General features: G+C 34.7%; 1 protein-coding gene across 1 annotated transcript; it reads left to right on the plus strand.

The window, feature by feature from the left end:
* The first annotated feature begins 6,752 nt into the window (after positions 1–6,752).
* LOC114081123 (leucine rich adaptor protein 1-like) lies at positions 6,753–9,324 on the plus strand. The gene is made up of 2 exons (XM_027922706.2): positions 6,753–6,809; positions 8,633–9,324. Exons 1-2 carry the CDS (start codon positions 6,753–6,755, stop codon positions 9,005–9,007), a joined length of 432 nt encoding a protein of 143 aa, XP_027778507.2. The 3' UTR covers positions 9,008–9,324.
* Positions 9,325–23,807: the final 14,483 nt, after the last annotated feature.

A 23,807-nucleotide genomic window follows, 5' to 3' on the forward strand; every position in this document is an offset into this window, starting at 1 on the left:
TAAAAGACATTAATAATTTCACTGTATTTTGCATTTACCTCAAATTATATTCAGTTGAAGCAATAAAATTATATTCTGATTCTAATTATATACAGAAAAATAAAAACACTAAGGGATAAATTGAACATCTCTAATTGACATATCACAAGATATGTGAGCTGTTTATTATATTTTCAGGAGTTTTCTGAACTAGTTGTTAATTACAGTCATTATTAAAACTTAATTTACACATATAAATCTATGAATAAATGTTACATTCAAAACAAAAGCAGTACATACTCAATATTAATAGGTTCCTAATTATTTTACTATTTATTATTTTCTTGAAGCTTTGTAAAGTACCTGTTATATCTAAAGAGTGAAAATACTAGTGAGCATCTTATCAATTCCATGTTTCGTAGCATCACATCAGGACCTTGAGATTGGCCATGATAGAAGTTTTTAGACCCCAGAAATTATAAAAGATATAAATAAGGACTTGAGTTTTATTGTGTTGATTCTAAGCTTAAGAAAGTGATGGAGAAAATGTTAATATTAGAGCAAATTAAACTTGAAAAGTGTGGCATGTCCCTAGTTGTTGATCTGCTAATTGTAGGGGAATGAAATATTCTCCAGGAAGTCAGAAACTGTTATCCAATTCAGTAAAGAAGTTTCCATATCATTGATGAATTGGTAAAGTTCTGACATAATTAATCCTGAGGCTAAAACAGGTTTCTGTTTAACGGATATAATTTGCACTACGTGAGAAATAGCTTAACAGTAAATCACATATCAGATTTAATGATTAAAAAATTATTGAAAAAAGAGTTAAATTGTGACCACCACTATTTGTGAAATCCTATTTGCACTGCAATCAGAGGTTGTTATGCTCTGAAGAGTTTAGTAAGAATGAACAAAAGCATACCCTGAGAATTAATTGGTTATGTAAAATTTATAATAAAAAGTTATTTTATGTTTTATTATTTTTATAAAGTATGCTATATACCTTTTATATAGGCACAATTTATATTACACTTATAAATATGGTTAGTTTGGAACTTAAATGTTCATTAGAGGACCACGTGTTAAAAATTTGGTCCCAGCCTGTGATTCTGTTGAGATGTGGTGAACCCGTTAAGAGGTGAGCCTAGCAATAGGAAGTTAGGTCATTGGAGTGGCCCTTGAAGGGAATATTGAGACCTTGACTCCCTCTTCTCTCCCTCTTTGCATCTCAGTGGCCTGGAAATGAACACAGTTTCTCTGCCACACTCTCCTGCTATTAGGTACTACGTTACCACAGGCCCAGAGTGACTGAGGCCAAGCAACCATGGATTACAACCTCTGAAAGCACAAACCAAAATAAATCTTTGCCCTGTATAAGTTGATTATATCAGGTACTTTGTCACAGTGACAGAAAGCTGACTAAGACAGTATGTAAGTGTGTATGCATACATGTATATATTTTTCCTAGGGAGCTGGTTATTGAACAATTAATTACCAGCACACCATTCTATATCCTTCCCTTACAATGTAAACATGGCTGCTACAGATCACAGAGGAGCACATTACCATGTCTTAGTCTTCCATATTAAAATACTACTTTAAGTTTTAAATTGGAAAAAATAAATATGCAGAATATTTATTATAATTTTGTAGAGACACACTTCTCTGGTTGGTGTTCCGTGTGTATTAGCTTCTCTGCTGTGAACTTGGGGAGTCCGTGTTTTTGTTAAATCTTCTGAGTAATCAGTTCAAGTGATTTGCAGTCTGTTGCCTTAGTCACAATTAAACTTTGCACATGTATTTTAAAAGCACTCAGGGAAATAACTTTTCCTTTATTACAATATGGAAAAAAGAATCAACATCACAGGACTGTAGGTATCAAACTGATCTAGAACCTGATGGAATAATACTGAAAATCTGTGTGTGCTCCTAAGTATCCGGAAGACTTACCATGAGGAGCTGTACAGGTCTCATGAGCAGGCATGCTGGCAGGCATTTATGCTTAAGATTCAGAGGAGTCACATGTCCCTTTTTCAAATAAATCAGATAGAGCTTTTTATGTGATCAAAACAACATCCATCAGTCAGCTGTGTTGATGACAATGTTTTTATGTGTGCAATTCAGCCTTTTGGGAAATTACTCTTCTATATGGTTTCTGGAAATGAATGAACTGCTTTAGTTATTGCTCAGTTCCACCCATAAACAACACAAATGGAAGAAGACAAGCTGACGTGTATAAAAACGGAAGCCTCCATGGTCCAATTAGAAAGAAATTTTGCTGTAAATTTTGAACCAACTGAGAAAGGGAAAGAAAATGCTGAAGTAACAGCCTAGACTTCTATATGGCTGCAGGCTTTTCTCCTGAAGATTCCAGATGAAAAGCATTCGGTAGAAACGAACGTTGTATAGTGGCTTTTTGAACTGCAAAAAGATAATAATATCCTTGTGCTGGGAGCCATTAGCCAAGTAGGTATGACAATTTCCTTGCCAGCGTACCCCATGTTGCTTAGTGGAAGGACTCGTGGAAATGGACTTGCCTTGGACATTTGCAGTGACATCGTATGTATGTTTGAGAAAGGTGACCTTGCTCAAGGATCAGGGCGGATCAGGGTTTAGGGTGTTCCCGGTTTAGGACTCTCCTTGGGTTTAGGGTGGTTCCAGGTTTAAGGTTATTCCTGCTGGGAATAGGGCGTATCCTGCTGCCTGAGTTCCCCTTGAGTTCTCACAGGATTCAGACAGTATTTTTTGGGAGACAGAAGCCCTGTGGGGGTGGATTTGGGCAGAGAACGTGGATTTCCCCAGAACGTGTTTTGTAGAGTGCCGGTGTGAGTTCAGGAATAAAGAGTTGCTGTTTGAATCTACAAGCTGTGTGGTGGCTCCTGATTTTGTGCCCAGCCAGACTGCGGCATCCTTGTGGGTCCTCTGAGAAAACAGCTAGAGGAGTACTTTATAAATTAATATTTATATTATTATTACCATTAATAAAGTTGTCAAAAATTTTAAGAATGGGTATGCCAAAAATCTTCTATGATCATCAAATTGAGAATGGGGTAAATTTGGAGAAGGAGCAGATTTGGACAGGAGGAGTTTATGCAAGGGAACTTGCAAATAAACTGAGATAAGCTGTTGGAAAAATATTCCAGGCTCCTTTTTACAAGAGCTCTTCAAGCAATACAGATGCTTTAAATTTTAAATATATATAAAGTAACAGTGATAAGACAAGTTAGAAAAGAAGCATTTCCAGAATTAAACTCTTTCCCCAAAACAAATCAGAGAAAAATGCTGATTTGTTTCTCCCAGTTAGAATCTAGGGTTAGAGTGCCACATTTAAAAGGCTAGTCTGATCTGTTTTCTTTTCTTCATGAACTTGATTATGGGCTTGAAAAAAAAAAGCCTTTCTTCCTTCTAATTCACATTATAACTATCAGGTCACTGGAGATTTATATCGTGGATATTGTGAATTTTACAGTAGGAATGCATAACTGGGAGATGTCTTGCTTTTATCTGTTTAGTTGACAGTCATAAATAAAGGATAAAAATAGTGGGGGAGGACTTTAGGAGAGTTGTGATTACAAAGTGCTATCCAAGCTTCCCATATGACAAGATAGAATGAAAACCATTCCTCTATGGAAGATTCACTCAGCAGCTCATGTGTACACTTCAGTTAATTTATGGACATATTAAACATGACATGCATGTTTGTCTTGGAACACAAACATGACTTTTACTGAAGCCTAAATGGTAAGAGCACATACTATTATTAAAATTACCACATATTTCTGATAAGGTCAATAAAATGCAAAAAAGAGCTCAAACTTCTGGTGTTTTATCAGCAGAGTTTTTATCAGCAGCATCTTTTGTTGAATCTATTGACCAGCAAAAATTGATTTTTCTGTCTCTTCTATAGTCTACATAACTTTTGTAGCTGAAACAATTTAGTAATTAAACAGCCCCAGGAAAAAACAAGAATCAAATGTCAGAATGGGTGGAAATCCTGGGATTATCTCATCTGCACAACCTCTTTATCAAATAACAGCTGAAATGCAACCTCAGTATGAAATGCAGACAGTAATATAAGAGAACTCCTGAGTTGAATTCAGTCTTAACTGGGAAAAATTTGTCTTTGCTCATAGAACTGCCTTACCATCCACCTTTTATTGAACCCTGTGGCTCATTGGAGCTCAGAATAAAACCATGATTTTTCCTCATGTGTTAGGAAACTGAACTTCTCTACCCTGAGCCACTTTGCCCAAAGGTCACAGGTAGATCACATCAGAGGTGAACTGGAGTCTTGTGCCACATTTCTCATACAATACCACAAAAGAAGTGAACTTAATAGCAGCTCCTTGATTAGTTGAAAGTTTGACCACATTCTTTCTTGGATTTCATTATGCCAATTCATAACCTTTGCATTCTGTCAGTATTAAAAATGGTAATTTGAAAGAAAACAGATCTAGAAAAGTTTACTAATAGGAATATTTGATTTTTCAAGATCTTTTATTTCAAATTCTACCATAGACTAAGTTCACCACTTATCCAAAAATTACATGAAATTTTAGCATTCTCCCTAAAATACAAACAGCTATTATCCCACAATCTTAAAGCATGAGAAACTTAGGATAAAGATGAACCACTCTGCAGAAACTGTAAGGACTAGAGATGGGGAGGGGAATCCAAATACTTTTTGTGGGGGGAGTACGTGCTCTGTTTGCATGTTCCCTTTGTTACATTCATTTCACCAGATGTTTACAGAACACCTGCGCTGTGCTCAGTTATCACCTCTAAGCAAACAGAATAATGTTTGGAGTGTGACTCACACCTTGTAGTCCACTTCCTTTTAGAAAAATTATCTTGTATTCTGTAAATTTTAGCAGGGAAGAATCTTACTGCAATTACTCAATGCCTAAAATTTGAAATGAATAGAAATAAGACCATATACTGGGAACACTTCCATATTGAAATGTTCTTTCTGAATTACCACTTTTCTTCCTCTTAAGTCACATATCACTGACCCACAGCAAAACTCCAGGTTCCTATCAGTTGTTCCAATCTGGATCAAAGCTGGTTGTTTAGTGGCTGGACAGATCCTGATAGAGTACCTACTATGTGTCAGGCACTCTTTCAGTCTTGGCTCAGAGTTACAAGTAGGATAGACCAAGTATTCCACAATTCCTCCATGTTTGTGGGGGTGGGCAGAGAAAAAAAAAACACATGAAAAGCAGGATGATTTTAATTAGTCATAAACATTATGAAGGAAACAAAAGACCTACAGAAATCTAAAAATAGGCATGAGGACTGGATACCATGATTGATCAGGAGAACAGGTTCTCCAAGGAGGTAGCATTTAAGCTCAGATCCTGAAGAGGGTTCCAACTCTCAATATTCTCCGAGTGAAGTCATGAGACCCCAGCTGAAAGAACCACCAGGATTTGTGCTGCCAAGGCAAGGCTACTCTGTTCTTAATTGATGGCCAGACTTCCTAGAGACTGAAATGAGTAACACTGAGGAGAGGTAGGGCAGCTACTGGAGACAGAAGCAACATTGTGATTTAGTTCTTTGGTGGATTGCTCATGCTTTCATCAGTAGCATAACCACACCTTAGTTCTTGGAGAATGCAGAGTGGGAGCCAGGGCACTCTGAGCCTGGAGCTCCAGTACCAGAACAGCAGCCAGGCGTGTGAACCAGCACACCCAGCGCTCCCATACAGGGAAGCTGTTTACTCTTCTCAGAGGACACAGGGTTAGACACAGTTAAATCCATAATCATTATCAGCCAGATCAACTCCTTCTAACCGACCTACTTTCATCATATTTTTCCCCAACAATAGTTCAACGGCCTGTGAATGTTTTGCCTTCAGAAGCAAAAGGTTTTCTTTTTTAAATAGATCATTTCATGGTCAAAGGAAGCTTTTGTTGCTTCATAGCCTTACTGCCCTTTTATTCGTATTGCTCGATAAAAGTTTTAAAAAGTATTTGATGTAGCCACTGTGTAAATAAAACAAAAAATGCTGACAGAAAATTTATTCTAAGTACATATTAACCCCAACAGTGACATGGTTTCTGGGAACATATATTTGTGACTATGTTAAGAGATGAACTTTCACAGATGCTAAAATTTTGACTATTTCTCAAAAATCAATCAGTGCTTAGAAGAGACCTTAAGATATAGTTTCAGGCTGGGCATGGTGACTCACACCTGTAACCCAGTGACTCTAGAACTAAGGAAAAGGATCACAAGTTTGAGGCCATCCTCAGCAACTTAACAAGATCCTTAGCAACTTAGCGAGATGGTGTCTCAAAATGAAAAATATAAAAAGGGCCGGGGATGTAGTTCAGTACTAAAGTACCCCTGAGTTCAATCTCCAGTACTACTACTACTACTACTACTAATAATAATAATAATACAGAGTTTCAGGTAAGACATGTCTTCTTTCTTTGGGGAAAGTCTAAAAGGAACAGTAATTATTATCACTATAAGATTGTATAAAATAAAGCTCATTTTAAGTTATAAACCAAACAGACTATAGAGATAAAATGGGCCAGCAGGACAGGCTAGAGTCAGTAAGGAGTGCTTGACAGAAGAAATAGAACTAGAATGTGAAGAATTTGAAAGAGTGAAAGTGAAGTACTTTAAGGGAGGGGAAGATCAGGGCACATGCCCAAAGCAGAACTTGGGCTGAAACACTTCCATGAACAGGGTGGAGATGTGAGTATATGCAGCTGTGGTCCATTTGGGGAGCTATTTGGAAATGGTCAGATTGATATTGCACCATGCCTATGATGGGCACAGCAAGGTGCATCAAGTACAGATGTCTGCTGAAGGATTTTGTAAGAGTTTAACTGATATTGATCTTTCTGCACTTCTCAATGTACCCAGGCACACTGTTGGTCATTTGTAAATATTTGTAATATTTCTAACTTGAATGATGTCACAATGACTCATGGAGTATGTGAGTGAATTTGAGCATAAAGACTGCCAAAACCTCCTTATCCAACATAAAGTCATTGCAAGGTCATTGAGACACCATCAAAAACAGAGGAACATCAAGATTTACTAAGTTCACATCCTTCACTTCATGAACATTTCAGAGAGAAATAAATTTCCCTGTATTCTATCTAGTCAATTTATTCTTGATGCTTTTCTCAGAGAAGATGAAGAATTCATTAGTCAATTTCATATCCCAGCAAATTTATTTTTTTCTTAATGTGTACTTTTTTCATCTTGAATTTCTACTTGCACTTTTGTGTCTCTAAAACCTGTAACCTTACATCTATTGAAGACATGAGTGTAAATTGTATCTCTACTGAGGTTTGTTTGTCATGTTCATAGAAGCCAAAGTTCACCTTCAGTTATGGATTAACTCTTCACCAGGAAATATTTTTATATGAATACATATCTTGGAATACAATGAACTCCTTTTTCTCTTCTGGCTTGAGTCATTCAAGAATGAGTGCCTTTGATAATTCTAGAAACTCACAAATCTGAGTTAGTCTTGGATTGTAAAGAGAGAATTGGCCTGGCCCAGCCTTTTGGGCTAATACCACAAGTAAAATAACAAAAAAATCCATGTTTAAACCATAATGAATATGAGCGGAACTTCTAGTGGCCAACCAAGACCAGGCACACAGATCTTTAGAGGATCCACTTCTATCCAGTTCCAACAGGAACAGGGGCAATCATGAGAGTTCTCTTCCCTAAGCTACTATGTAGTTGATGTTATAAAGGGTTCTCATTAAATTCTGGGGCATACGAAAACATCCTGCTTTATGGCTGTGGAAACAGATTTCTCTGAAATATCTTAGAATTGGCAAAATGACTACACACTTAGATGGCTCTTAGGGGAGTCCCAGGACATTTTTATATCCCTATTTTGATTAGAGTGTCCCTGACATATCTAAAACAAATACTTAGATCTCCAAAAATATTTGTAGCCTTCATCTTGTAAGTTGTGTCATCCTGTGCAGCAGCACCCTTTTCAATTCAGGGAATACTAGGTCAGTTTGGTTCTTGTTAATAGTAAAAGTAATAGTCCATATTGCTTGTGCCAATGTAGTCATGAGGAGTGTAGCCTTTCCTGTACTCTTAACCCTTTTTTGTAGACTTCAATTTCTTCATCTGTAAAATAAGAATAAAAATAGTAAGGCTGTTGTACAGTGTTATTAGCTTTTGCTAATTAACGTTGAATTTTTTTATAATGATGCCTAGCACAGTATAACTCAATAAGTAGAAGTCCCATGATGCTGATGAGATGTATTAATTTCTATACCTTCTCCTTTTCCCTACCCCGTAGTGTGGATATACATTCCCATGTAAACTTGGATAAACTATTAACTTGACAAGAGAGAATCTCTCTCTCAGCAGAGACTTTGACATTCAATACACTATTTTCTGGTAGCTTGGTTAGAGTCAGGGATACAGAGGGAATTTTATGGACCCTTTTTCTGATGCATCTGGCAGAAAGCGAGTTCTTTGATTATGACTCCTGCGGATGGTCAGCAATTTCCAAAGAGATCCTGAGATCAAGTATACTTGTATTTTATTCTGTGGATTTAAAATCGTAGACTGTAACAGACAGTATCCACATGAATTTGGAGTTTGTTAAGAATGTAGAATAACTGGCATGTCTTTCCTGTCTCCCTCTTCCACATAGGTTAACCTCAGAGCCACAGATGTCAGACTTATGTGCCAGTTGCTCCTCATCAATGAGAGCATCGAATCCATCAAGTGGATGATGGAGGAGAAAGCCACCATCACTAGCCGAGGCAGCAGTCTCAGTGGCAGTCTGTGCAGCCTGCTGGAGAGCCAGAGCACCTCCTTACGTGGCAGCTACAATAGCCTGCAGGATGGCAGTGATGGGCTAGATGGCATCTCTGTGGGAAGCTACCTGGACACTTTGGCTGATGATGTCCCAGGCCATCAGACCCCTTCAGACTTTGACCAGTTCAGTGACGGCTCCGTCATAGAGGACTCACAAGCCCTGCACAAGCCTCCTAAATTGGATTCTGACTACTACTGCTTTGGCTAATGACCCAGTTTTTTGCATGGGACTGGTGTGAAATTAACTTGTATGTATCCTTCTTCTCCGCTGCTATATTTTTGGTGTGATTTTGTAAAATAAGACAACCTTTTAAAAGAAGCTTATTTTTAAACTGCTTAATGACATTTCTGTTGCTCCTAATATTTCTCATCTAGACTGATTTATTTTTCTCTGTTACATCTCTATTTTTATTTATTAAAATGATTTTCCTCCCTTCTTTTAGAGTAGCACAAACAAAGTAGGGGGAAAAGAATAAGCAATAATTATGTTTTTGCTTTTGTTTTCAGAGCAAGGGGTCAGGGATTACAAGGAAAACTTTGCTAAATTTTACAATAAACCAAAGTATGAAAACTGTTAATTTTGTTGCTGTGTCCTTAAATGATTCAAGATTTTATCTTCCAAAAGATACTGAGATCTATTACTGTTTGTAGATTAGGTTGCACAAACTCCCTAAACAAAATCAAGGGTGTCAATTATGGCACACTTTTACATGCCATCATTGGAAAGCCCCCAAGTGTATGCAACCTGATCACTTCACCCTTTTGTTGATACTACACATTAGGATTTTGTCATCAATCATTTTAACTCATATATTAGACATATCTGTCTGACAATATGTATTAGTACTTCAAATTTTGAGGAATACTGAGATCAGGTATGATGGTGATTAAAGGCAAATATGCCCTACATTTAAATTTGAGATTTTGTTGGCGTTTTCTTATAAGCACTTTGCAATTCTACTGGGATGTCTAAACATATATGTGTATCTACAGATGGATAGATAGACAGCCACACAGGTAACAGATATCATAGGAAATCAGCATCTTTATCCACTTATGAAGTCCACTTATGATATTTTTTCATCCTGAGAAGGATAAGTAGTCTTTTAATTTTCTGAAATGATACTGGAAATATTATAACTTATGCAGTGAGTGAAAATTTTAATTTTGATATTTTTAGTCCTCTACAAATTTTTATCTAGATGATTCCTAGTGAGACAATTTAATTAAAATTTCAAGCTGTTCTTTGTTACGATTTACAATATGAATCAAAAAAGTTTTCTCACTTGTAAATGAGAAGTTTCCTTTTATCCTATACTCATTGCACACCTGGAAACTTATCATTTGTTTCCAAGACATATATTATTCAATTTACAATTAAAAGCTATCAGTGCACATATTTTTCATTAGTTTTTTCCCTAAATTCTTAGGTATAATCCCCATCACTATAATCCCATAATGTCAGGATTGTCACTATTATAAGTTTAAGGAAACTGTGGCACAAAGAATGTGAGTTACTGCATTAAATCTTCCACTAAATGTCCAAAATAGAATTTGAATTTGGCTCTGTTGTATTCCTATCACTGATACTCAATAACCTCTTTGCTTATTGACTTAAAATAATAAATGTGAGAAAGCAAATTTAAACCCATCATAAAAAAGTGTAGCAAACTATTTTCTGGTAGTATCCATGTTTTCCTATACTGAATCTACCAAGCTCTTTCTTGAAATCACGTGTACCAAATCAATGTTATGCCTAGTGATGACTCAGGGAGGGAGCCACACAACAATGGTTTCTAATATAATCCTTTCTCTCTGTGTACTTTTATTTTCAACTCAGTAAAGGGTGGTTGGCTGGTTATTTGTTTGATTTTAATCTGGAATCAAACCAAGAAGTTTTTAGCACAGATTGTTTATCATATTAAAATTCAAGAGCACACATTGTGACCCAACAGAAAAAACAACCTCAGAACCAAGACCAATGAATTTCAAACAGAAGGTAGTGAAATATGTAACCATATGTCTACAGCACAGCAAAAAAAAAAAAGTCCTTCACAAGAGGAAAGTGAGCAGACAGCAATGCAAGAGGAAAAAAGAGCGAATTCTAACCTCTTTAAGGCTCAACATTTGGCTACAAGAAGCTATGTATGTAAAAGACAATTTCTGCTCAGATCATAGATTCAGACTGTGAATTCAGTATGAAGATTTTTTAAAATATATTTTTCTTTTCCAACCAGCTTCCCTGATATTTGTCCATACCTTCTATAAATTGACCTTGTATAGAATAGAAACTTTAAAAAATTATGAGTATTATGTAGAAGAAATGTATAGAATAGTTTTCAGTTAGAAATTATATTTTAAGAAAACTATAATGGACATTGGCAGAATATCTGAGAATAATTTTTGGCTCCATTAATAGTAAAAATTTTAAAGTTTATATGATTTATATTTATTCCAACTTGTTTTGCAAGAGATAGCAAATATTGATTGTATATACCAATAATGTTTTCATTGTTGATTTCACTAAGAGGAGGAGAATATGGTAATAAACAAGATTAATTACTAACATATTAATTGGTCTGAAGATAATGAATGCAAAGAAGTGCCTCAATTAAAATTGAAACTGAAGTTTAAAACTCAAGAATCCCTACAACTAATCTTGTACCTGAAGCACTTCATGTTTCATCTCTGTCAGCCCTATCAGGAAACAAGATAAAAAGTTAAAGCAAAGGTGTCGTGCAAACTCTTCTGCCTGCAATGAGTTATGTCTTTCCAGAGAAAATGGAATGTGCCTGAGTTACATTAATCTATTTTATGGACTTGTTAGTCTCCTATTGCAAAGAAAATAATTGAATGTAAGGAATTCAGACAACTTAAAGCTAATACATTTCTCTTTGGCATTTTGCAAATTAAGGAGCTCTAGATCACCAACCACCTTAGAAGCCTTCACTTCAAGGAAATCCTCCTGTTTATCCTACCAGTCAGACTCAAATTACAAAGTACAAATTTTTAAGCATTAGTCAAGTTTAGAAATGCAATGAAGAGTCAGCAAGGGCTGTTGGATACATGATAAAGGCACTTGGGTCACCATGAAGAATTTTAGGCATTTGCTTCCCCAACACATCAAAACACAATCAAACCACCTCCATGATGCCAAAACAAATGGTTATTTCAAGATCCTCATCTTACTAACATCTCAGCAGCAGTTTGGCACATTGGATGGTGTCTTTTTGGAAGAATGTCTTCACTTGGCTTCCAGTGACATCATTTCCTCTTGGATTCCCTCATTGCCCACTGCCTGCTTGCTCACAGATTCCTTTTCTGTTTCTCTTCTTCATTTTCCTGACCTCCATAAAGCAAGAGTGTTCCAGAGCTAAATACTCTTCCAAAACTGTTTCCCCAAAACCAAGGAATTCACCTAATTACAGAGTTCTAAATGATGTCTATATGCTGAGATTTCTGAATGTTTATCTTGTGTCCAGTCTCCCTTCTTAACTTCAGTCTCCCATGTCTACCTTTCTTCAGAGCATCTCTACTTGATATCTGATAAGCACCTCACTCCAGTTTTGTTAAGTGATGACTATCTTCATCAAATTCTCAGCCTGTTTTATTCAGCTTTCATTGCTGTGACCAAAATACCAGACAAGAAAAACATAGAGAAGAAAAAGTTTATTTTAGCTCATGGTTTCAGAGACTCAGTCTGTGCTCAGCTGACTCCATAGCTCTGGGCCCAAGATGAGGCAGAACATCATGGTGGAATTGCATGGTTAAAAAAAAAAAAAAGAAGCAGCATCAGCTCAGGACATGGCAATCAGGAAGGAGAGAGAGAGAGAGAGAGAGAGAGAGAGAGAGAGATAGTGCTCCACTCACCAAGAACAAAATATAAACCCCAAAGGCACACCCCCAGTGACCTTCTTCCTGCAGCCACACCTTACCTATCTACAGTTACCCAGCTCGTTAAGCCATATCAGTGGATTAATCCACTTATTGGGTTGCAATTTTAATAATCTAATCAATTTACCTCTGAATGTTCTTGCATTGTCTCACACGTGAGCCTTTGAGGGACATCACATACCAAAACCATAACACAACCCAAATCCTTAAAGTCGCTCTTATTCTCTTTCCTTCAAACAATATCCAACACTATTCTCTCCACTTCAGATATAGATTGGGATTACAACAAATTCTCACCACAACCTCTACTGTCACTCTAACACATCTCCCTGGGACTACTGCAATCTTGTTTCTTTGCTTTCATCCTGATCTTGTCACTGTCAGTGCTTAACACAACAGAGTGATTTTACAAGATAAAACTAATATTTTGCCAGCCTCTCTCTCAAGCCTGTAATGGATTTCCATCTCTCTTGGAGTCTAATCCAATTTTTTTACTGTGGACTACGAAATCCTGGGCCCTCTGTCATCCTTGTGCCTATCTGGTCTCATCTGGTATCATCCCTCTCTCTTTTTTGTGAAGCCTCATTTGCATCCCTGTTATTTCTTAAAAATCTCAAAATCCTGTCCAGTATGGCAGTTCATGCTTGTAATTTCAGGTTGCTGAGGCAGTAGGATCACAAATCTGAGGGCAGCCTGGGAAACTTAGTAAGACCAGTCTCAAAAAAAAAAAAAAAAAAATCAGTAAATAAATAAAAAAGCCTAGGGATATAACTCAGTGGTCAAGTGCCCCTGGGCAAAATCCCCAGTAATACAAACAAAAAGCCTCCTCAAAATGTTTATTCCAACCTCAGAATGTTTGCACTTCTCATTTCTTCTTTCTGAAATGTTCTTCTGCTCTTTGTTGGTAAACCTTGATTCACAGTCCTTTATCTTTAATCAAATGGCAGCTTGCCTGAGAAGACTTCTTCCATAATAAGCTGACACTTCCTGTGCTCTTTACTATGGTTTACTTTTCCTCATAACCCTTACTGTCATTATTGTATATTGTGTGTGTGCTCTTTGCTTCTCTACACTAGGATGCAATGAAAATAAGTTAATTCTGCTCATTTCCACATGTCCCATCACCTAGAATAACATCTGTCACACAGTAGGTAGCAGATAAATATTTTTTGACTGTAGCAATTTTTGAACATTTGCTGAATGTCTTCTAGGCACATTTGACTGTGCCAGGTTGTGGTGATGCAGAGGTGAGGAAGATATAAATCCCATCTTCAAGGAGCTCATTTGTTCAGTGGGTTTCTCTGGTAGGAAGAATATGTTCCTCACTCCCACCCTGGAGCTGCCCATGTCCTAATCAGTGACCATGTGAATATATTACCCTGCATGGCAAAAGGGACTTTAAAGATGTGATTAACGACTTTGGAATAAAGACCCTGGATTATCTGAGTGAGGATTATAACTGAGAGGAAAGACTGTCAGAGAGAGAGAGAAAGAGAAAAGGAGAGAGAGGTGTTGAAAATGTTCTAGTTAGCTCTTCTGCCACTGTCTCCAGAAGACCTGATAAGATCCATTTTAAAGGAGGAATAGTTTATTTGGTACTCACAGTTTCAGAGGTCTCAGTCCATAGATGGCTGATACCATTGCTCTGGGCCCGAGGTGAGGCAGAACATCAAAGCAGAAGGATGTGACAAAGGAAAGCAACTCAGGATATGACAATCAGAAATCAGAAAGAGCTCTGCTCACAAAATATATATTCATATTTTGTTTATAATTTATATATAAGGCACAACCTGAGTGACCTCCTCCTGCTCATAGTTACCACCCAGTTATTCCATTCAAATGAATGAATGCACTGACTAGATTAAGGATCTCATAACCCAATCATTTTATTTCACCTCAAAACTTTCTCTCATTGTCTCACACATGAGCTTGTGGGAGACACCTCATATCTAAACCATTACAAATGCTATACTGCTGGTTGTGAGACCAGAAGAGGCCATGAACCAAGGAAAGCACAGCAGGGTACAAATTCTATTTCCAAGCACGGATTTTATTAACTAGGGTATAAATCTTAAACTATTTCTATATAATTCCAGTTATGATTGTTTAAATTTTTAGGTGATTGTGTCCATTAAACACTAACCAACACTCAAATATTCTCACCTATCATTGTGTAGCATATTTAAGCCATGGCCTGGGTGAGTTAAACCAGAGCCAGTACTGGAATCCCATCTACCTGTATTTGACTGCTAGTTAAATTCCAAACATTGCCCAAAGTTGGCATTCCTTCAAGTCTTAACATCATGTGCAGGACCTGTTTATCTAATGTGGGAAGGAGAATTGTCAGAGCCTGTGTTATTTCATTCTTTACTAATAAGAGATCTTGTACCATTAGGGACCTGTATGCATTCTTAATGTTTTTAGATTGTTCTCAGAGCAATTTACTATCATTATTTTTACATCAGCCAAATCCACCTATAAATCAAACACACGTATAACTATCAACGCTGCATTTTTTCCCTAGCACAAAGGAGTCAGAAGATCCCTAACTCCTTTGTAGCTGATACATTCCAGCTTTTCACTTGCCCTTTTCCTCAAAGCATTCTCTGTGAGATTTTAATTGAAGATTTTAGGTAAAATTATAGCAAGGACTCCCTCAAACAACCTCAATATCTTTCTATCATAAAATATTTACAGAGTTGATTGTGCACAATATGTTAGACCCTCAAAAAACTGAGGTTTTAAAGAATTTTGAGATCTTTTGATGTTGAATCTGCAAAGACTGAGAGAACATGTGAAATAGTATCTCTTTTGGCAAATAAAGAGAATAAGACATTTGGGGGCGACTAGTACAATGTGATGGACAGTGTGACCAAATAATCTTTCTAAACTGATCCACACTTGCAGCACAGTGAATGGTTCAAGGTGTCTTAATGCAAAATCAACAAACAAAAATAATTAATTCCATTTGAAATTCAAATGATGCAATGTAAAACAAAAAAGACACTTGAGTAGAGAAATGGCATAGTCATCATCATTAACATACAATTAATCAGTGCTATAAAGTATAAAGGCTTTGATTTTGGAGTATCTCCATTCTGACAATTACTAGATGGTGAACTTGAAATAAGTAACTATTTCTTTGCATCTTTGTTTTCTTATTTGTAAATAGGCATAATGAAACCTGTCTCATAGAATTGTTGGAGAATTGATTAATATTTGAAAGTGCTCAGAATATCTCTTAGCACACAGAAATGCATGGCAAATGATGTTGCTACATGCCTATAATAAATAATTAAGTAAAAAATGTTTATATATTAAAAGAGAAGAAATTAGGACTGGTTAATCATGGTGCATACAGCTTAAGTATGTACATGGTGGCATAACAAATCTGATCATTATTTCCAACCAACTCCTCTTGTGACAGACAAGTAGAAGTTAGTCTTACTCGGGGTTGCCCTCATAGCTAGCCATGACCATGAGACAAATTTTGACCACCAAGCTGTAAGCAGAAATCTGTCAGAGACTTCCGGAAAACCTTTTACTGACTTTGAGCTGTGTATATAAATCAGTCCTGAACTCAATATTTTGAGGTTCTCACATGCTTATTTCCTATGCAGTTCTAAAACTCTTAAAGGAAAAGGCATTAAAAGTGCAACTTTTATTTCAAGATTATTAACACACAGTGCCAGCATTTAATTTAAAATAAAAACTAAACACAGTTGTTTTTATTCTGTCCTTGGGATCTCCTTAATACAGCTAATATATGAGGTTTTTTTTTAAAAGCCAAACAGCTTTTCACCTTTATAGTACATGCTTTAGAATAGCAAGTCTTCAGAATGGTAAGAAGGTACTAAATTCAAATTCTGTTTTCTCACATTTCATTTCTAGAAAACAGCCAAAGTGCATAAAGAATCATTTTGACATTAAGACCTTCTAAAGTATTGCTAATTTGTTATCTCAAATTTCATTTGGAGTTATGTTTTAATAAATAGAAAAAATATTGATAGAATGTCTCTTTTTCTTTCATATCTTTTTACAGCTATTACATGAGATAAATATGATGACTTACTTTTATTGATTTATTATAGGTGGAAAAACAGAGTCAATATAAATAAGAATGGAGTTTAAAATGTAGCTCTACCTGACTGCCTTTTCCTACTAGTTTTGTCAAATTAATCAGTGAGGTAAATGATAGTGACAAAATGATGACTAGTGATCTGATTTCTAGTCTTATATCAAAAGATTATCTTAATTCAGTAGAACTTCACCAGACAGTCAATGGAAATTCTATCATGACTTTACCCTACTTCCAAATTTTTATAACTCATAGGATTTTGGAATATTAAAATCCTAGTGTATTTTACTGGCATGGTTCTAGGCCTAAATATTTGCCAGAAATTAGGATGAAGGACTTCATCAAATTGATGATGAGTGGCTCCCATTAGAGTCAATGAGAGGCCCAATGCAAATACCTCCTATGAAAAATGGCTGAGATCTCAAGTGCTGCACTGCAAGGTGGATGATTAATTAGGTTAACATGAGCATTATGGTTTGGATATGAGGTGTCCCCCCAAAGCTCCTGTGATAATGCAGCAATATTCAGGAGTAAAATGATCAGTCCATCTTGTTTTGAATGGACTAAGTAGTGACCACAGGCAGATCTGGGGTGGCTGGAGGAGGTGGGTCACAGGGAGGAAGATTCCCTCTACTGCACCCTTTGGCCATGATGTGCTGCCTCACCTTGGGCCCAGAGCAACAGTGTTGGTTATCTATGAACTGAGACTTCTGAAACTGTGAGTTCCAAATAAACTGTTTCTGAAAGTTTTTCTTGTCAGATTTTTGGTCACAGAGATGTAAAGCTAACTGAACATTAAGCCTCTCAGAGAATTTGCAAAGTTAACAAGTTGGGTTTATTAAATGCTATTTTGAAAGAATGAAAATACCACATTAAAAATGTCATTCTTTTTTTATTTGAGGTTCCTACATTGATGAGAAACATATATGAACTTGCAGGCCCAGAAGGTCTAAAGAATTTAATTTTGAGGTTTTGCTCTGGAATGGGAAAAAATGATATATTTTTTACCACAAGATTGTATATTAGGAGTGCTACAAAGAAATCTGAAGTACTAATAGCTGGAGTCAGTGTGATTTGGTAGCTGGGAATTATTAGGATTTTTTTAAAGTTTTAAGCAATTCGGTTTTGAATAAATACAGCAATCCATTATTTCTTTTAGTGAGGCAAATACCTCTACATTCTTACATTCTTGCAGAACTTTGTCTTGCTAATTATGAAAATCTGTCCTAGCTCATATTTCACATAGATTCATTTTTTAAAAAAGAACTATAAAACATATTTTTATGTAAAATATTCCTTTGCTCATGATTATTATGTAGTACAGTACTCTAACATCCTGCATTTGAGGACTTTCTATTGCAGAATCATCTCCTTTCCTTGGAACTCAAACCTACAACTTTATCTTGTCCAACATCAGCATTGCATGTAAGAGCTCCTCCTTCACAGTGAGAGGGTCAAAAACACCAGATATGCCAAAAAGACCTAAAAGATGAATCATAATAGAAATTATTAAAAACGTTTTGATAATAGAAACCAATGCAAAGTCTCAAATCCTGCTCAACAAAGACCAGAGACCAGGAAGATAATTAAGAGACTACACTGAAAAATAAATCAGGGTACAAAGCTAAGAGTATGTAACCTTGATACATGAATCTTGATATGATAACCTTGATAAATGAACCCAGGGAAAGAGGTTGGGCTCCAATGGTGAAAAAGTATAAACTCTGATCCACCACCCACAGCCTCAGGCTGTTCTAAAAGCCATCAGAGGCATGGTTCATTAGCAGGTCAAGCTGGTTTAAGAAGCCAGGGAAAGGCAAATGCAAAACGCTCTTTCTAGAAACATTCCATCTCCCTGTTCTCCGAATATGCCTTAACAATACTTTATCCATATCTTTGTTATTCCTATACTCAAGAATATCTCCCTGTATTTTCCATCTATACCAATCCATTTTGTTTTTGAAGACTTGTTTTCTCAGTACCACTCAGCTTCTCTCTATATGAAAGTACTCATTGATCTGACCACATATTTTGGTGCCTAAGAATTTTCTGTAACATGATGTTACCACGGGTATGTAAATGTATGTACACATAATCAATTTGAAGGTGAGTCCACACATTTTTACCTCCTCATTGCCTAGAATATTATAGTATTCCATGCTTATTAGTAAATGCTCAAAATATTGCTATTTTTTGAGTGAGTGGTAATATGGAAAAATATGAGAACAGATATGAAAGATATCAAAGAAACATTGAGAAGCTAAATGATGTGCCTAAAAATGCCAACTATGAATTATTTTTTTAATTATTAAAAGTGTTAATAAAATAAATTGATCAAAGTTTTTTAAATTTAGTTTTGTTATATGCCATAGTCATTTGAAAGATCCCATTTGCAATAAGAAAAACTACATAAACTATTGAAGAAGAATTACTAAGAAATGAATTTGTCCTACTATAAACTTTTCAAAATAAGTAATATAAACTTTAAAAAATATATTGCAATCATGTACAAATTTTTCATTAATTTATATTTTAAAAAAACAATAAGATAAAATAGACTATTATGGAATAAAATAGCAAACAGAAGAATCCATTTTTAATTTCATCTAGTTGGAGGACCCAAATAGTGAAAGAATCTATTCAGTAAAGGAAGAATAAAAGAAAAAAATTTTACGCCAGTTCAAAGACCCTTTCAAATCAATAATAATTTTTTTTAAAAGTGTGTTGCTGATGAAAAAGAGATCTCTAGGAAAAGAATAGATAAAATTTTATAGAGACATTTAGTATATATAATACATGTCCACATAATAATAGAAAAAAAATAGTTATTTAATAAATTCCATTGAGGTAAGAAGTTAGGAATTTGAAAACAAAATCTATTTTTTTACCTAGAACTGAAACCACAAACAAAAATAAATATGATGTGTATTAGTGTTAGTTTAAAAAATAACCCTGAGCAAACTAGAGAAGACAACTTATTTAATTTTAAATAAACTGAGATTTTAAAAAAAACAAAAATTAAAACACCGAAAAATTTTGTATGTAAAAGTGAAAACTGTAGAATGTATGAAGAAAGACAAATAAGTTATTAAAAATGCAGCAAATGGAATAATATGAAGAAGACAATTGGAAAGAATATTATCAACACACAAATAAATGAACAAAAGGAACAAAGGACAAACTGTAAACGAGAAGCTCAGTTATTAATCACTATATGACAGTAATCTTGATATTAAGTAATGATAAAAATAAGTTCCATATTTGCTTATTAAATTTCCCAACTCTTCAAAACTTATTTGTATACATAAATTACTGATGCCCTAATATGTTTTATTCATTACAATTAGAAAATATCTAAATTTATAAATCTTAAGGGCAAAAACTCAGAAATAACCCAAATAAGGAGAAAGTCATAAGTAGAAATCTACATATTTACCATGAAATTAAATTAGTATAATAGAAATAATCAAAATACCTAGTAATAGGTAAAATGTTAATTAACTATGTTATATGTACTATAATAAATTTTGCTAATATAAGCATCAATAATGGTAATTATGAAGTTTATATAGTAAGGTAAAAATATTTTTTATTAATGCAGAGTGAGAAATATTTATGCATAATAACTATGATTAGGTACTTTCGTGAAATAGGTACATATGCATATTGTGACGTTTTCCCCATTTGTATTATGAAACACTATATTATTGAACTTACACATTGAATTAAAGAAAATTTTAAACACAGAGTTCAGTTGCCCTCTAACTTCATTAAATATATTTATTCAATAAGGATCCTATTTTTCATTGCCTTCATCATCTCTATAAATCATATCTTTTAAAATTTTACCAGTTTAATTTAAAATCATCTTCCATTGGTATTTTTTGCTTCCTTCCTAATTAGTGAGATTGAGTCTCTGTTCATCTTAAAATTTGCCCTTCACTTTTCTTCTATAAACAGAGTTTATTCTTTGCCAATTTTTATTAAGAGGTGTTCCTGTGATTATTTAGGTGATTTTACATATTATCACAAAAATAACATGTATTTTTAAAGGCCATTTTAAGTGTAAAGACTTTTATACTTTGATAATTGATTCACATATAATGACAGGTAATACTATTGTTTTATGGTCATTTTGACATGCATAGTTTAACTTTATTTTTACAGATTAGAGGGATTGAGCTTTAGATTGTCTGTTATTGAAAAATGTCCAACTGACCTTATTTTAAGTGTGAGATTCAGTTAGAATTTTTAGAATCATATTCAACCATAATAGTTTAAATCTGAAAATTCCATAATGAATAAATAATCATCTGCAAATCTTCTGCAAACCTGATCTCATGTTCTGCAAACCTGATCTCATGGATCAAATTGTAAATTTATCTTTCAAGGCTATAAAATGAATCAACAAACAGCGTTATTGAACTACAAAATCCTCCGCAAATATTGGGAAACCATCTTCTTTACTTATGACATGGTTCTGCAGCCCTCCACAGAAAGCAGCTCCATAGAGAAGATCCTATTAATTATTTATTATTGTCTGGTGATGGTAATGTTTATTCATGATTCATCTGAAAGGCTTTCAAATGAAATATTCTATGGAGTCAAACTACTGTGAAAATGTCATAATTTCAGAAAAGCTAGATTAGAGAGCCATTTATTATTGAAACTTAGCTTGATGTGTTTTGGTCGCAGGCTCTGAGCTTGGCACTAAAAATTATCTGATTTCTACCCATAAAAATGCTTTTAAAAATCTTGTCCAAGCCCAGGTGATGACACATATTTATAATCCCACTGACTTGGGAGGCTGAGTGAGGAGGATCACAATTTGAAGATCAACTGGGTAACTTAGTGAGACCTTATCTCAAAATGAAATATAAAAAGTACAGGGAAAGTAGCTTAGTGGTAGAACATCCCTGGGTCCAATCCCAAAAACTGCACATGTGCACACATAAGAAACCTATCCCAAAGCTACCAGGAAGAATGATTAATTTTTTTTAATCCAACATTGAATACATTGTAGATACTAGATGAGTACATACTATATGTTTATTACTAGAAAAAAATCTCAGAAAACCTTCAATGGTATGTGGTTAGTTTCCAATCCAATTTTAATTTGATTTTGTATATCTTGATTTCTAATAATGCTTTTTATTTCTTAGACTTGAACAGTTCCTTTTTGAATTGTGCATTGTTTCTGTACGGCTCTACTTTGTTTCATAACTAAACTTGGAGTAAAATGTCTTTCATTGTAATCATTTGACAATGTCTATGCTAAATTTCATGGATGTCTTCTTAGCTTAACTTAGCAAATTAACTGCTACTACAGTTTATTTAGGCTCATATTTAACCTGAATCAAATACTCATAAAAGAAATAAAAGGCATTTTAATTCCAAGAGTTCAGCAGAATTGCTTGAATTTCTGAAGATAAAAAAATGTTTATATACAAATACAGGAGCCCAAGGAAGTTGATCTACATGTAGTTTTATGAATTAGAATAGTACATTTTATAAGCTTTCTGACAAAACACAATATACAACGAATATATTCTGTATCTATATTTATATTCTAGAAGAAATAATAAGAAAATATGTGAAGAGGAGAAACAATTTTTTGGAAGCAACTCTCATCTTTCAAGTGGTCATTTACCCAAGAAACGAATGTACGATGTGCTCTAAAGTGGATGCTTTGGATGTAGTGGATGGTTTTTAAGATAAAGGTTGAATTTGGTTTTAAATAGCTCATTGTTGCATAAGCAAGTACAGTGGCAAATATTGACTGTGGTATAAATAACAATAATGAAAAAAAACCCCAAATACTTGTTTTTCTGTCCATCTTCTAAGGAGTATCATTTGTAAGTAAAACTTAATTATGTGGTTACTGTTTTACTAAGAAAATTCATGGCTACACCTTCACAATTTGGTGAGCCCAAAGAGACATTGACCAGCTTTGAGGTTAAGATATAAATACCTGGGGGAATATTTAAGAACTGGAAATAAATTTAGAAGAATGGAGCAATAACCAAAGGGAAGCAATAGAAAAGAATAGCCAAATTGGAGTGTAATACAGAAATGTGGAGAAAGAGATAAATAAGTAATAAGAAAGAATGGATGGTTAATTGGTTAAAAAAGAAAAGAAAAAATGTAATTCAGATTAGTAGGAAGTACTCTGTGGTGTGAGGCCTCTTCTGTTATATTACAAATACTTCACTAAGGATGAAGTTTGGCCCTCAATTATTTTTAAAAGGATTTGTGTGTCTTTTCAGAGGCATCTACATAGGAGATGGGCACTAAGGTCAGCTGAGGGGTTCAAGATGGTTCACAACATTTGATTGAATTCTGTGTTTGAGATATTATGGGAAAAGAGAGGAAAGAATTGCTAACTCTGTAAATGGGTGAGTGGAGAAGGAAATACTTCACATATGCAGTCTGTGAATAAAAACAAATGAGAGATGTTGAGGAAATACAATCAAAGACAAACTGGAGAGTTTTTAGTTTAACAATACCAGATAAAATTGAGGAAATCAGACATTATAAGGCAATGATGGGATGTGATAGGGATTGAAAAACATAACTTAAATTTTAGTGCCTGAAAAAGTAAAAACCATCAAGATTCTAGATCTAACTTTTAGAAATAGAAGGTATGAAAGAAATATATGAGGGATAAAAGAGCAAATTAAGGTACATAAAATTGCAGTCATCCAAAACCATAAGGCTATTTTACAGGACAAATGACTATTTCTCCCAATAAGAAAATATTCAAGGGAGAAAGGAACTATAAAAAAAAGAATAAAAAGGATTTTAGAAACCATATTCAAATAAAATGTGTGGATTTTGTTGTAGTTAAATTGAAACAAATCAACTGAAAATTTTAAAAAAGCTTTGAGAAAATTAAGGATATTGCAATATACATCATGGGTACTAGATAATATTAAAGAATTAATGTTAATTATTTTTGGTGAAAACATAGATATATTTTAAAATTTTTCTTATTAGAAGCATTCTGAAATACTATGGATAAAAGAGCATGATTGAA

The sequence above is a fragment of the Marmota flaviventris genome, chromosome 3 (assembly GCF_047511675.1).
Source record: "Marmota flaviventris isolate mMarFla1 chromosome 3, mMarFla1.hap1, whole genome shotgun sequence".
NCBI classification, from domain to species: Eukaryota; Metazoa; Chordata; class Mammalia; order Rodentia; family Sciuridae; genus Marmota; species Marmota flaviventris.

Excerpts from the sequence above, each read along its gene's own strand:
- LOC114081123 (XM_027922706.2), top strand. The coding sequence starts at position 6,753 with ATGCCTATGATGGGCACAGCAAGGTGCATCAAGTACAGATGTCTGCTG. Across the intron at positions 6,810-8,632 it reads GATGTCTGCTGAAGGATTTT|GTTAACCTCAGAGCCACAGA; the intron begins GTAAGAGTTTAA and ends TCTTCCACATAG.